The sequence below is a fragment of the Stegostoma tigrinum genome, chromosome 5 (genome assembly GCF_030684315.1).
Source record: "Stegostoma tigrinum isolate sSteTig4 chromosome 5, sSteTig4.hap1, whole genome shotgun sequence".
Lineage (NCBI taxonomy): Eukaryota > Metazoa > Chordata > Chondrichthyes > Orectolobiformes > Stegostomatidae > Stegostoma > Stegostoma tigrinum.
This window is the reverse complement of record NC_081358.1, coordinates 101,608,077-101,623,881: the sequence shown is the minus strand read 5'-3', so window position 1 is coordinate 101,623,881 and position 15,805 is coordinate 101,608,077. Positions and strand designations below refer to the sequence as shown.

General features: G+C 40.3%; 1 protein-coding gene across 3 annotated transcripts in view; it reads right to left on the bottom strand.

Moving 5' to 3' along the window:
• The window catches only part of LOC125451776 (1-phosphatidylinositol 4,5-bisphosphate phosphodiesterase gamma-1-like), a 230,829-nt gene that overhangs the window by 132,011 nt on the left and 83,013 nt on the right, over nt 1–15,805 (bottom strand). For 2 of the 3 annotated variants that reach the window (XM_048529332.2, XM_048529333.2), the window contains exon 2: nt 488–637. In XM_048529332.2, the coding sequence (XP_048385289.1) occupies nt 488–637 (150 nt within the window). Of the gene's footprint in view, nt 1–487; nt 638–9,829; nt 9,930–15,805 lie in introns of those variants that run through there. The other variant, XM_048529334.2, reaches the window with a different exon arrangement.

The window sequence follows — 15,805 nt, the reverse complement described above, 5'->3', positions numbered from 1 at the left end:
GCAGACTCAATCGTTCAAGGGCCCTTTTTTGTGCTCTGGCCTCTGTGGCTGTAAGTTCAGCTTTCTCCCAATAAGGCTCATACCGTTGCAGCATTTCATACATTGTTGAAATATTAACGGTGAAAGGGGTTTATCGTCCCTTGCAGATGTCCAGCAATCTGTCTTCCAACACAATGCAATGATTGGTGAGATAATATCCCAGGGAGAGGCAGAGGCACTGTGTAGCATGTGTCTGTGCTGGCTGAAGTGTTCAACGTTTTGCAAGGTTAATGTCAGAAGAGATTTAGTCAGTGTCCTCACTCACACTTATGTCTTATCTGAGACTTGATAGGACAATGTTGAGAGATTATTAGTCTGTACATTGCCTAGCCTGGTTTGTACCTGATGGGGAACTGCTTAGTCCTGATAATAAATTGATTCAGGTTCCTTATTCCAGCACCAGCATCTCTTTTTTCCAGATCAAGACAAAAAGAATTCAGTAAATTACCTGAAAGACTTAATGTTTTCAGCCTGAATTCCATCCCGTACAGAATAACAAAGCACAGACTAGCATCCAATTTCCGCGCATCATCTGGATAACGTTCAAAATCTCTTGAATTCTTCCCAGGTCGAATTTCTTTAATTTCCCGTATGTCAACTATACGAAAAGAAGAAAAGAAGAAATCCCAGCTTATTCCATGAATTAAGTAAGAACAATTTTGCTTCTGGATGACCTCTCAGTCAACATTTTTATTATGAATGCTCATATTTACAATGCAAACTCTTTATATAAAGGTTGTAAGGCTGCAATTATACCTTCCCCTATTGAAAAAGCTGCAGCACAATTATTAGCAGCAGGATGTAATTATACCATGACAGGTTACATGGATAAGTTGCATTATAACTTTGGGCTGAGGACACAATGAGAATAGAAAAAATAAAAACATAATGTATTACTTCATAATGGTGACTGAATTAGTTTGCAGCCTTGTTCCAATGACCTTCCTGCCCACTAACCCCACTTCATTCAAAGATGATAGTTACTCTTCAATTCCTAATGCAATGCCACAAGAGATCAAACAGTAATATGTGATGTAGATTTTACACGTGTGCGTACCTTACCTCCCTCTGGCATGTTTTGGAGTTTTTATCACTTTCTTTCCAATGTACATTCCTATCTGTGTGTTTATGAGGTATGCTTGTCACACAGTAGTTATTTCTTTCATTGAACAATTGTACTGTAGTATTGATTTTGTCCACTCCCCAACCTTTAGTCTTTATGCATTAATTAATTCCAGATCTCTCCTTCCAAAATTGCTATTGTCGTGATCCCAACTGATGGTAATATTCACAAGTCAGATCCCAAGGTGGATGCTAGCTTGATGGGCGACTAGTTTTAGCTTTGCAATTTGTTTAATGTAGCGGTTAATCACTGAACATATTCACAAAAGGCTGCAGATGTGTTTTCTACAAAATAGCATCAGCAATTAATAGAAGCAAAATTAAAAATATAAATATTTCAGACTGTACAAGAACAAGCTTATTACAAATATCAGAAATAGTCAAATGTTTTCCGCTCAATGACAACCTCACAGAGAATAACTCTCAGTGTGTGGTCACCTTGTTCCATTTTAAAATCCCTCGTTCAGTAGACACGACTATGAGTGATTTCTTTTCAGCCCACTGCTGCATTCACGTCATGCTTTCTTTTAGTTAATGTCTCTTCCTGAGACCATTAAACAAATTGCTAACACAGCTCACTTATTTCTTAATATGGAGTCCTTAAACTCTATTTCCATAGTCTTCTATTTCTGGATCGTTTGTCTTGCTGACATTAAGCCACCCAGACCTGTTCTTTTGCCCTGTTTCAGTGACTGTTGAATTGCACTATCTAAGTTTCTAAATAATAACAACGATATATTGCGAACATTTGCACAATATTTATACTAACTACACGACTAGCAATATATAACTATAAAATATAAAATTGTAAAGCATAATGTAAAATTAAGCTATAAACTACAAAATCAAAGTAGCTAAAACATGATAGAAGTTATCAAATCTCTTTGAAACCAATATAAAAACAAAGTACAGTTTGAAATTTTCCTGTGACCCTGGTTCAATTATTTCCCCAGTTTACTTGAAAACTACCACAAGTTTCTACGTAACTGAAACTTCTAATACCCCCCAAAACTGTTAAAATAAAATTTAATATTACGGACTATTCTTACAGACAAGATTTTGAGAAAATGCTTTTATTTATGGAAGAACCTAAAACTAGGGACCAGCAATTCAAGATTCTTACTAATAAATCCAAGAGAATGGAAAAAATAAGTTTTTTTGGGGTGGGTAGCATGGTGATTTAGTGGTTAGCACTGCTGTCTCACAGCACCAGGGACCTGGGTTCAATTCCAGCCTCAGGTGACTGACTGTGTGGAGTTTGCACATTGTCATGTTCTGCGTGGGTTTCCTCTGGGTGCTCTGGTTTCCTTGCATAGTCCAAAGATGAGCAGGTTAGGTGAATTGGCCGTGCTAATTTGTCTGCAGTGTCAAGGGATGCGCAGGCTAGGTGAATTAGCCAAAGGAAATGCACAGTTACAGGGATAGGGTAGGGAGGTGGGTCTGGTTGGAATGACCTTCAAAGGGTTGGGGTGGACTTGATGGGCCAAATGACATCCTTCCACACTGTAGGTATTTTATGATTTATTGAAAGCGTGATTATAGTGTGGAATTCACTGCCTCTATGAGTGGTTGAGGTGAATATCTTTGATACTCTTTAAATGAAACTAGATTCCCTAGATGAGGAAAAACAAAGTTATGCTGAAAAGTTGAGGTGAGACAGATGGTGGTGACTCATATGAGCTATAAACATCAGCAGAGACAAGTTGAGCTGAATTTTCTCGCTCTGTGCAACATGTAGTGCTGTGTATATTTAAAAAACACTATCTAAAATTACACATTTCACAATAGTGATTAAGTACATTCACTTATTTAACTTCTGTATCTTCTGACGCCTTGGCTGAAGTTTTTCTATTTGATGGCTTCAACCTCTTCCAAAAAGCTTGAATTTGAGCTTGATGCTTTTGCTTCAAGCTATGAACTGAATTAAGATCGTGCATCCTTTACATGTGGCATGTGTTTTGCTGAAAAAAGTCAATGCTAATTCTGTAGACATCTGAGACAAATATTCTGTTTTCTAACATCAATGAAGCAGAGAAGCAAGCCACAGAGAGAGAAAGAAAGGCATACAGAACATGCAGTGTCTCACTCTAATTTGATTTTTAAAAATAAAACAAATTGGTTGCTTAAAGCAAATAAAGATTATTTGAAAGAAATAGAAAAGAGGGAGTGTGGAGGAAATGTGCACATGACAGCCAGGTTTCCTAAACTCATCTAGCCCCATTTGCCTGTGTTTGGCCCATATCCCTCTAACCTTTCCTAGCCATGTCTTTTAAACATTGTAATTGTACCCACCTCTACCACTTCCCCTGGCAGCTCATTCCATGTTCGCACCACCCTCTTGTGTGAAAAAGCTACCTCTCAGAACCCTTTTAAATCTTTCTCCCTACCTCCCAAGCCTTTCCTTAACCTTGTTTATGCAACACTACCATTATGCCATTGTCTCCCTTCCGCAGAAACCAGAAGAATTAAAGATGACATAAGAAAAAGGCAATGTTGCACTTTGAGTTCAACTGTTCCATTCCCCGTTGATTTCTCATTTCTGACAGTCATAAAAGCGTAATATTACAGAAATGGAACAGAAGATTTCTCATTCCAGTCAGTGAATGCCAGCTTTAGGAACTACTGGTGTAGCACAGGACACGGAAAAGTAACATTTCTTTTCCACTGCCTGAGCAAAATGTCACAGCTCCAGCTTCAGGAAATTATCGAATTACAGAATGGTCACAGTGTAGGAGTGACCATATCAAGTCTGTGCCAACTCACTGCAACAACAGTCCAGCTAATCTCAAATCTGTGTTTTTTTTCCAAAAGCCCAACAATTTATTCTTTAAAGTACTTACCGATTTCCTCTTAAAAGCCACTACTGAGATTGCCTTCACCAACCTTTCACCAGTGCTTTAACATTGCAGCCGGTCAATGAGTCAAAAATGTTTTTCCTCGTATCATCTTAGATTACTTAACCAATTTCCTTAAATTGGTGTTTTCTAGACCTTGACCCTTCCATTAATGGAACCAATTCTTCTCTATCCACTCTATAATGGCTCCTCTTGATTTTGTTGGCTTTTGATGGCATTTTAAAGCCTTCTTGATAGATTTATTATCTTTAACTTAAGTCAACATAGTATTCCTCCTTAGTCAAACTTGTTGTCAACTTAAAACCTCAGCTAAGATAAATTCCAGATCAGATAAGGAACTTAGTCAGCTTTGAACATTATAGCCTGGGTCATTTAATAGAATGTTTTCCCTCTAGAACTCTCAAACCAGCAAATCTTTACACAGTGCACAAATCCACCTTAAAAAATAATCTTTGGAGATATTCAATCAAACACATTTAAAGAAAATATACTCAGGATATAATTTATTTAGAATGGCCTTATCTCAACTTTTCAAAATAGGACTGAATGCTTTCTCGCTGAAGACAGCTGCTGTCTATTTTTTTTATTGCTTGTTGTCAAAAGAGAGATTTCCATTGTTCGTTATATGTCCATGAAAACAATACTTATTACTTTGCTTATACTGTTTCTTACTTGATTTTTTTTAATGGTTCATATGATCTTCTAATGCTTCTGTCACAGGTGTTTGGCTATCCTGCAATGTCCCTAAAAGTCTTGCACTTTTCTCCAATTTTTAAAAACTGTTTTCTAGGAATTTATTCAGATGCTACGTATTATACGCAATAATTTCTATTACTTAAGTAATGCCTTTTTTTTCTCATTAATGTAATCACTTCCTTCAGATTTGAAAACATGTTTTACATCTGCCTACAATCTTCTCTGCTTTAAAGAAAACATCTCTCCATTTTCTCCAAATCTATCTATACAGCCAATGTCCCTCATCATCTAGTTTGATTGTACTTCATTTACTAAATCTGACCAAAATTAATTTGACAGACATTTCATAGACAGTAAATTAGGATGCAAATCTTTGTTATAGTGGGAAACTTCTAATCTAGTGCACCATATTTTATTACCCAGATGGCATCTGAGTCTTCATGGCAGGTCTGGAGTTACATGTAAGCTAGCTTTCTGAAAAGTGAATCAAAAGATAATCTCTAGCATAGCTTCTAATTTAAGAGTTATATTGAATTAAAATTGCATCATCTGCCACAGTTGGATTTGAACTAATGTCCAATATCACTGGGGTTCATACATTACTAGACCAATGACATATTCACTATGCCACCACTTCCTCTAATAATTACAGCGTTGAGAATATCCTCTTGTTTTGTGTGCAAAATCACTTTTACAAGCACACTTCATGACAAAAACAATCCTCATGTTAATTTAAAAATCACCTGGAAGTGAAGATAAAATCATGCTTACAACTAATTGAGGAAACTTGAGGCTGACTCTGAATGTTCCTGCCATTCATAACCTATTGCCCACATTCATAAATCGGTATTAATTTAGTTGCTCTATTCATTTACCAGAGTATGTCAACATTGAATATTCTTTTTTCCAGACAACTTGTGCCGCTTCCTTCCTCTTCTGAAAGTAGTATCAGTTCCCTGAAGTGCATTTCCAAACACACCCTTCGCTACCTTACCCTTTCCATCTATAAATCTTAGCACTGAGCACCATTTCAGCAAGCATCATAGATGAGTTTAATCTCATGCTAATTTAATATCTAGACTGCTTCATTTACATATCATTATTGCTACTTCAGCTGTAGCAGCATAGACAAGAGTTTGAACAAGTGCTGATACTGGTCTGTATATTCTACAGCAATGTAGTTTGTGAGCCTTTAGGGGAGTTGTAGAGTCATAGAGTCATACAGATGTACAGCACAGAAACAGGCACTCTGATCCAACTAGTCCATTCCGACCAGGTATTCTAAATAAATCTAGTCCCATTTGTCAGCATTTGACTCATATCCTTCTAAACCCTTCCTACTCATATATCCATCTAGATGTTTTTTAAATGTTGTAAGTGTACCAGTCTCAACCACTTCCTCTGACAGTTTATTCCATACACACACCATCCTCTGCATGAAAAAATGTGTCCCTTAGGTCCCTTTTAAATCTTTCCCCTCTCACCTTAAACTGATGCCCCCTAGTTTTGGTCTCTCCAATCCTGGGGAAAAGGCCTCGTCTATTTACCCTATACATGCCTCTCATGATTTTATAAACCTCTACAAGGTCACTCCTCGGTCTCCAACACTCCAGGGAAGTTAGACCCAGCTTATTCAGCCTTACCCTATAGCTCAAACTCTTCAACCCTGTCAATATCCTTGTAAATCTTTTCTGAACTCTTTCAAGTTTCATAACATTCTTCCAATATCAGGGCGACCAGAACTGCATGCAGCATTTGAAAAGTGGCCTACCCAATGTCCGGTATAGCAGCAATATGACCTGCCAACTCCTATACTCAATGCACTGACCACTAAAGGCAAACTTACCAAACAACTTCTTCACTATCCTATGTACCTGTGACTACACTTTAAAGGAACAATGAAGCTTCACTTCAAGGTGTTTTTGATCAGCAACACTCCCCAGCACTTCACCATTAATTGTATAAGTCCTGTCCTGATTTGCCTTTCAAAAATGCAGTAACTCACATTCATCCAAATTAAACTCCACCTCCTCAGCCCGTTGGTCTATCTGATTAATATCCTGTTGTACTCTAAAATAACCTTCTTCACTGTCCATTACACCTCCAATTTTGGTGTCATCTGCAAACTTACAAACCATACTTACTGTGTTCACACCAAATCATTTATATAAATGACAAAAAGCAATGGACCCAGTTCCGAAGTGCTCCTCCACATACATCTCGGTCTCCTGCCCTAGCTTATTTCCCAGGGGTAGGTTAAACTTTACACCTTCCTTAGTGGGTATATCCACATACTGAATCAGAACATTTTCTTGTACACATTTAAAAAATTTGTCTCCATCCCAGCCCTTAACACTATGACAGTTCCAGTGTATATTTGGAAAGTTAAAATCTCCTGTCACTACCATTCTACAGATAACTGAGATCTCCTTACAAATTTGTTTCTCAACTGACTATTGGGGGTTCTATAGTACAATCCCGGTAAGATGATCATCCCTTTCTTACTTCACAGTGCCACCCAAAAAAATTCCCTGTACATATTTCCAGGAATATTCTCCCTAAGTACAGCTGTAATGTTATCCCTAATCAAAAATGCCACTCCCCCTCCTCTCTAACCCCACTTTCTATCTTTCCTACAGCAGCTATACCCTAGAACATTAAGCTGCCAACACACACACACACACACACACACACACACACACACACACACACCCTTTACTCGTTTAAATCCTTCCAAGCAGCTCTGGCTAACCTCCCCGCCAGTTAATTAGTCCCCTTCCAATTCAGGTTCAAACCATCCTGCTTGTACGGGCCACTTCTACCTCAGAAAAGATACCAATGATCCAAATATATGAATCCTTCTCCCCTGAACCAACTACTCAGCCACTCATTCATCTGTTCTATTCTCTTATTCCTACCCTCACTAGCTCGTGGCATTGGGAGTGATCCAGGTATTACAACTCTTGAGGACCACTTTTTAAAATTCCTGTCTAACTTCCTATATTCTCTGCTCAGAATCTCTTCCTTTTCTCTTCCTATGTTGTTAGTTCCAACATGTACAATGACCTCCTGTTGGCCCCTCTCCCCTTTGAGAATAGTCTGCACCTTCTCCAAGATATCCTTGATTCTGGCTGCAGGGAGGCAACACACTATTCTGATGTCACTGTCAACTCCAAAAATGCCTGTCTGTGCATCTGACTGGAGAGTCCTCTATCACAGTAATCTCTTTCATAATTTAACCATAAATTGCCTTTTCATTCTCTTATATGAATTTGAAAAAGTGCAACACGCCAACAGTGTGAGAAGAAATGCTTAAAAGCAAAGAAAGGAATTGTTTGTTATTATATAATCTTGGACACTTTTAGGAAATCTTACTTCATTTTTCAGCCAAGGAAATACTTCCGAAGTCACTCACTTATGTTACATGGGGAGGCAGTGCAGCTAATTTACATATGGTTACACAATGAAGTAAGTAATTAGATGTTTTTTCTTAATGATATACTGACCAAACCTTACACTTCAAAATAGCACCACTGGATCTTTACAACCACATAAACGGTGAGATGGGATCTTGGAACTTGGCACATCTAACACTGTAGCAGTTTGCCAATATTGCATTGAAATGTTAACCAAGAAATTGTGCTGAAGTCCTTAACACACAACTGAAACCTACAAATCTCTGCTCACAGACAAGAGTGCCACAGGTGACACATTTTTGGAAAATTAGTTTTGGATAATCTAACAATGACCTAGGTAACCCATGTTGATAAAAACATTGCCAAGTGTGGATCTGAATGAAACAAAATACAAAGTTTCTGAAAGCATGTCCAAGTCTGTACAAAGTTAGCTGATCTCATTATTGTTAAGGTCCCCACAAAGACCAAAATGTTACAAAGAAATTTGGATTTCCAGTATTCAACGTAAAGAAATTGCAAGACTTTAAGGCAAGATTTCAATTTTTGGGACATTCACTATAAAAATATGAACTGACATCAACGTTGATCAAATGTTACTTATTCAGCAACTAATACACTAAATTGTAGAAACTATAACCTTTATTTTTGTTTTAACATGACTGTGCATATTAGATAGAGGTCTACCAGAACATTGACCAATCAGAGACCGGAGGCTCTACTGAAGGGTGGTATTACAGGGAAAATGGTGTCTGTTGCTGAGTTGACACTCACTCTGAGGTAACTGCTAAGCATGGTCAGGAAGGAGAGGATGGTCTACAGAGGAAGGATTGAGGGGGTTCAGCCACAAGAGTAGGGGGTGATACTTAACAAGCTACCCATTTCTAATGTTATATGTCTCAAAAAGACAAGGTGTGCCTTTGAAAAAGGAACACGCCTCACCTTGACAGCCTACAAGCAAACTTGACAGGGTCAGTTCAGCATGTCCACCACACAGCGAGACCCCTGCCTGCACACTGGATGAACATTTATGGCGTGCCAGTGGGCATTAATTGGTAATTCTAAGAGCTTTGATTGGTACAGACATCCATGAGCTTTTCAACTATGGACATAGCTGGGACAGAGATGGGAAGGTGCAGGGGTCCTCTGCCCAAAACCCAGTCATCTGGCTAAATACCACCTACCTCCCTGCCAGCACTGAAGGGGTGGGCACATGATTCCGTGCAATAACTTCATTATCATTGTACGATCAGACTACCATGATGGTAGAAGAGGAACGAGAGGGGCTGTGGCCTTCTTCTGTCAATATGTTCAGAAGAGAGGTGGACGTTGATGGAATAAAGAGAAATATTATTGCTGAGACATTACTCTTGCAATGCTTGGCAGTATGTCTCTCCTTGTTCTCCTTACAAGTCTAGTAAAGGCACTTTGCTGTTTAAACATTAACAGATTAACATCTGCATTAATATGAATGCACTGGAGGACTGTCAGACAAAAGCACTCCAGGTTCACTTGCTTATAGTACTAATTTCCAGGTTAGTATCAAATATAAAACATGGGCTTGTACAGATTTAAATCCAATATTTATCTGTCATTATTAATTTCTAAGACAGGTGGATTTAAACTACCAGCACCCTGTGGGACACCGCGGCATTTAATATCAGTGTCTAGTTGGAGGATGTTATAAATTACAGACTGTATTACCTGAGACTCCTGTACATTAAGTGCCTCATGTTGCAATTCAGAGCCTCTGCTCCCATAACACGGAAAGTGGAAAGCATTTCTAGGAGGTCAGTCCTCATCTTGTGCCAGTCTAGTTACCAAGGCGACCCTGGCATGCTGTCAGGAAACTGTTGACATCATCTGTCCCAAGCTGCCAATTTTTGCACAGCTTCAAACAGGGAATCACAGCTTTTGCTCTCTGAATCACTACATAACTCAGTATTTAACCTGACTCTCCCTGCCAGCGTGCTCAGCCTTTACTTAGATTATGACAACTGTGATCGTGTGCTCAGGATTTGATATTTAAAGAGAACTGAAACACAAATGAGTGGAATTCAGATCACCAGTTATATATATCACCAACTGGAGTTCACACTGCCACATTAGACTACCACACAATTGGCCTAGGTGAGGCAATAGCACTGATTCACCAGAATGATACCGAGACTAAAATGAGGTCAGCTTACAGAACCAACCTTAGACATTAGTTCAGTATTGAACATGGGTGAGCTGACTGACAAGGTGCTTAAAAGAGAGAGTAAAATCGAAAACTATTTCCACCACTAAAGAAGTCCAATGTAAGGAGATATCAACTTAAAATGAAAGGTGGACCTTCGCTGTTGAGAAACAATTCTTTGTAAAAGTGGCAGTGAAAATGTGGAATTTCGCCCACAAAATATTGCTGAGAGCCAGAAAATTTAAATTTCAAAATTGAAATCGATAGGTCTTTAACAAGCAAAGGATTCAAGAATATTGAAGTCAGGTGCAGCTAGGATCTAGGATTGAATGCTGGACAGGTTTTAAGAGACTGAATGACTTCCTCCTGTTCTCATGTTCCTGTCATCTAAAGGTTCGTCAGATGATCTGGTGTGTTACTGGGATAAAAGTACAGGATTGAGTTACAGAGACCAGGGTGTTGCAGACTAGATTCTTGGCTTGTGTTGTGAAACATAATCCCATTTTAGCTAATGATAAAGTGACACAATTGATTTCAACATTCCTGAGTTAGTGTAAAATATTTCAGTCCCTGACCTTGCTGATTGCTCGGGAGAATTTTTTTGCAGGCAGTGTGTATTGTTTAACGGATGATAATGGAACACTTTCAATTGCAATGTCAGGGAAATTTGTGGAAACCCCAATCCCTATGCCCTTTTCAGACCTACATCTGAGAAATGACCAGTTAGATGACACCAAAGCAACATACTGCAGCAAGAACCCGTACCTTTACAAAAGGAGGGACGTAACAGGATAGGGGTGGCTGATCTTCAGATATTGCCTTATGGGGTGTGTGGGAGCATACTCAGTACCGAAAGGGAAAGCAATAAATTGCATGGGAACATTAATGCATTTGCAGAAAGGCAAATCATATTCAACACAGATAAGCATGCTGGGCATATTTTGGTAGGAAGAATAGGGAGATTACTTATTCCTCATACAGTACAAATCTAAGTGAGACAAAGCAACAAAGTTCCCAGTAGCCATCTTTAAAACTATGAAAGTGTTTTGAGTAGATACAGAAGATTCACAAGGAAGAGAAATATATCAGGAAACTATTAACATTGTGGTCATCTTTTCTTTTGCATACAGAAGGTTGAGGGGTTACCTAACTGATCTCCTGCCTACCTGCTGTACTCTCCATTGAACCAGGGTTGACCCCCTGGCTTGATGGTAATGGTTCAGTACAGGATATGCTGGGCCATGAGGTTACAGATTGTGCTGAAGTACAATTCTGCTGCTGTTGACGGTCCACAGTGTCTCATGGATACCCAATCTTCAGTTACTAGATTTGTGCAAAGTCTGTCCCATTTAGCACAGTGATAATGCCACACAGCACAATCGAGGTTATTCCCAATGTGAAGGCAGGGCTTCATCTCCACAAGGACTATGCAACGGTCTCTCTTACCGATACTGTCATGAACAGATGCAGCTGGCAGATTAGTAAGGATGAGGTCAAGTATGTTTTTCCCTCTTGTTGGTTTCCTCACCACCTGCCGCAGACCCAGTCTGGTGTCTATGTCCTTTAGGACGCAACCAGCTCGATCAGTGGTACTGCTGCTGAGCCACTCTTGGCGGTGGACATTGAAATCACCTGACCAGAGTACATTTTGCGCCTTTGCCATCCTCAGTGCTTCCTCTGAGTGCTGTTCAACATGGAGGATTACTGACTCGTCAGCTGTGGGAGGACAGTGTATGGTAATCAGCAGGAGGTTTCCTTGCCAATGTTTAACCTGAAACCATGAGACCTCATGGGGTCCGGAGTCAATGTTGAAGACTCTTAGAGCAGCACATTCCTTACTGTATATCACTGTGCAGCTACTTCTGCTGGGTCTGCCATTGAGGCAGGACAAATCCAGGGATGATGATGGTGGTCTCTGGGACAGTGTATGTAAGATATGATTCTGTGAGTATGACTATGTCAGGGTGTTGCTTAACTAGTCTGTGAGACAGCTCTCCCAATTATGGCATTAACCCGCCGGATGTTACTGAGGAAGACTTTGCGGGGTTGACAGGGCTGTTTCTGCCTTTGTCTTTTATAGTGCCTAGGTTGATGCAAGGTCATCTGTCCAGTTTCATTTCTTTGAGACTTTGTAATAATTGGTACAACTGTGTGACTTGCTAGGCCATTTCAGAGGGCAGTTGAGAGTCAACTACATTGCTGTGGGTCTGGAGTTAGAGGTAAGCCAGACCAGTTGAGGATGGCAGTTTTCCTTCCCTGAAGGACATTAGTGACAGAGCATTCTGATCCCCTAGCCAAGCTGTTCCAGTACAATTACAAAATGGATACTTACCAGGCAATGTGAAAAATTGCCCAAGTATATCCTGTACACAAAAAGCAGGACAAATCCAACCTAGCCAATTACTGCCCCATCAGTCTCCTTTCGATCATCAGTAAAGTGCTGAAGATGTCATCAACCGTGCTATCAAGCAGCATCTATTCAGAAATAACCTGCTGAGTGATGCCTAGTTTGGGTTCTACCAGGGCCACTCAGCTCCTGACCTCATTACGCCCTTGGTTCAAACATGGGCAAAAGAGCTGAATTCCAGAGGTGAGGTGAGAGTGACAGCCCATGATATCAAGGCTGCATTTGACTAAGTGTGGCATCAAGAAGCCCCTGCAAAACTGGAGTCAATGGGTATGAGGGGACAAAATCTCTGGTGGTTGGAGTCATACCTGACATATAGGAAAATGGTCATGGTTGTTGGAGGTCAATCATCCCAGCTGCAGGACATCTCTGCAGGAGTTCATCAGGGTAGTGTCCTTGGCCCAACCATCTTCAGTTGCTTTATCAATGACCTTCCATCCATCATAAGGTCAGAAGTGGGGATGATCGCCAATGATTGTACAATGTTCAGACCATCTGTGACTCCTCAGACACTGAAGAGGTCCATGTTAAAATGCAACAAGATCTGGAAACATACAGGCTTGGGCTGACAAGTAGCAAGTGACATTCACGCCACACAAACGCAAGGCAATGATAATCGCCAATAAGAGATAATCTAGCCACCGTCCCTTGACATTCAATGGTGCTGTCTTCACTGAATCTCCCACTGCCAACACCTGGATATTAACATTGACCAGAAACTCAACTAGACTCAACTATTAACACAGTGGTTACAAGAGCAGGCCAGAATCTGGGAATACTCACCTCCTGACTCCTCAAAGCCTGTCCACCACCTACAAGGCACAAGTCAGGAGTGTGACGGAATACTCCCCACTTGCCTGGATGAGTGTAGCTCCAACAACACTCAAGAAGCTCAACATCCAGAACAAAGCTGCCTGCTTGACTGGCATTGCATCCATAAGCAGTCACTCCCTCTACCACCAACGCTCAGTAGCAGCAGTGAGTACTATCTACAAGATGCACTGCAGAAATTCACCAAAGATCCTCAGACAGAACATTCCAAGCCCACGACCACTTCCATCTGGAAGGTCAAGGGCAGCAGACATATGGAAACGCCAACAACCCCAAGTTCCCGTCCAAGTCACCACCATCCTGAATTGGAAATATTTCACCATTCCTTCACAATCGCTGGGTCAAAATCCTGGAATTCCCTCCCTAATGGCATTGTGGGTCAACTTACAGCAGGAGGACTGCAGCAGTTCAAGAAAGCAGCTCACCACCACCTTCTCAAGGGCAACTGGCAATGTGCAATAAATGCTGGCCAGCCAGCAATGCCCACATCCCACAAATGAATAGAGAAAACAGAACACATCTTTAAAACTATGAAAGTTTTTGAGTGGATACAGAGACACTATAAGGAAATTTCTACTTCCTTGAGTGGTGTAGACAACAGCAGGTAAGTTAGAAAAGCATGGCAAGAATGAAAAAGACAGAATCCTGACATCAAGAAAGAGTTTTCCTATTTTCCCCTTAAATTTTAAACGATGACCTCAGAATGTATTTAGTGGTGATTACATTTCCATTCATATGTGTCTCATCATTAGCGTAACTATTGTAAGTGATATTTCTATGATATCTCTCCTTCCTTGAGAAAACAGATGGTCATATAATCATAGAGTCATACAGCATGGAAACAGACCCTATGACCCAACTCATCCATGCCTACCAAGTTTTCCAAACTAAACTAGCCCCATTTGCCTGAGATTGGTCCGTATCCCTCTAGACGTTGCCTATTCATGCACCTGTCCAAATTTCTTTTAAATGTTGTAACTGTACCTGCATCCATCACTCCCTCTGGCAGTTCATTCCACAAATGAATCATCCTCTGTGTGGAAAAAGGTGCCCTTCAGGTCCCTTTTAAATCTTTCTCCTCTCATCTTAAACCAATGCACTCTAGTTTTAAATTCTGCTAGGGGAAAAAAAACCTATTCGCCTTATTTGTGTCCCGTCATGATTTTATAAAGCTCTCTGAGGTCACCCCTCAATCTCCTACACTCCAAAGAGAAAAGTCCCAGCTTATCCAGGCTCCCCTTATAACTCTAACCCTCCAGTCCGGTAATATCCTGGTAAATCTTTTCTGAACCCTCACCAATTTAATAAAATCCTTCCTATAGCAGGTGACCAAAACCATGAACAGTACTCCAAAAGTGGCCGGACATGAAAGTCAGAGTGGTTGACCTAGCACCTGAAACTTGCTATCCAAATTGCTTAGCTTGGTTTTAGGATACATGTGGACTATGTCAGGCTGTTGCACTTCATTCACTGTTCAAGATGTACGTTACACACAATGGCCTCAAGCAGTCATTGCTATTATATTATTCAGACTAATTGCCTCTTTAACACCTGAGCTAAGCAAACGCTAATTTAAAAGTGACACCTCAGCTTGGCATTTCTGAAATGTCTAAACAAGGATTAGGAATTGGCGCAGGCTTGGTGGGCCAAGGGTCTGCTCCTGTGTTGTATTGTATTGTATTATTGAAACACATTCCATCATTACCAGCGGATGCTTTGAAGCTGCCACATTTGTACAATGGACTGTGCACACGTAAGGATGTATCTTTGCTATTGAAGGATAGCTTTTCGGAAGGGGAAGCCATCACAGAGGCATACTTTCAGAACCCCACACCCGAAAAAGGCATAAACACCTCAGTTGTGCAACATACATTTAGGTAAAGTTAACCACCTCAGGGATCTTTATGGGCTCATGGCATTAAGTTTCCTGTGAAGTGTGCATGGCTCAGTATGTAAGGACTTAACTGAATGATTTGTTATCATTGATGTGAGATCTTAGTGGAATAGTATTCTACTAGTTGGTGGAATGGTATTCTTTTTCTGACATTCCTCACACAATATCTGCTAAGCATCTAATATGGACAGCACATTCTCAAAGAAGAGAGCAATTATATCCTCAGCAAGCTCAGTAAAAACAGCAAACTCCAGTGAGTGACACGTATTCCAAAGGGAGAAGTAGCAGCTAAAGATCTCCGAAGGAGGCAGAGGAGCATAACGGCACCACACATGTGCGGACTTCGCTGCCATTTTCTGCAGCTCACAG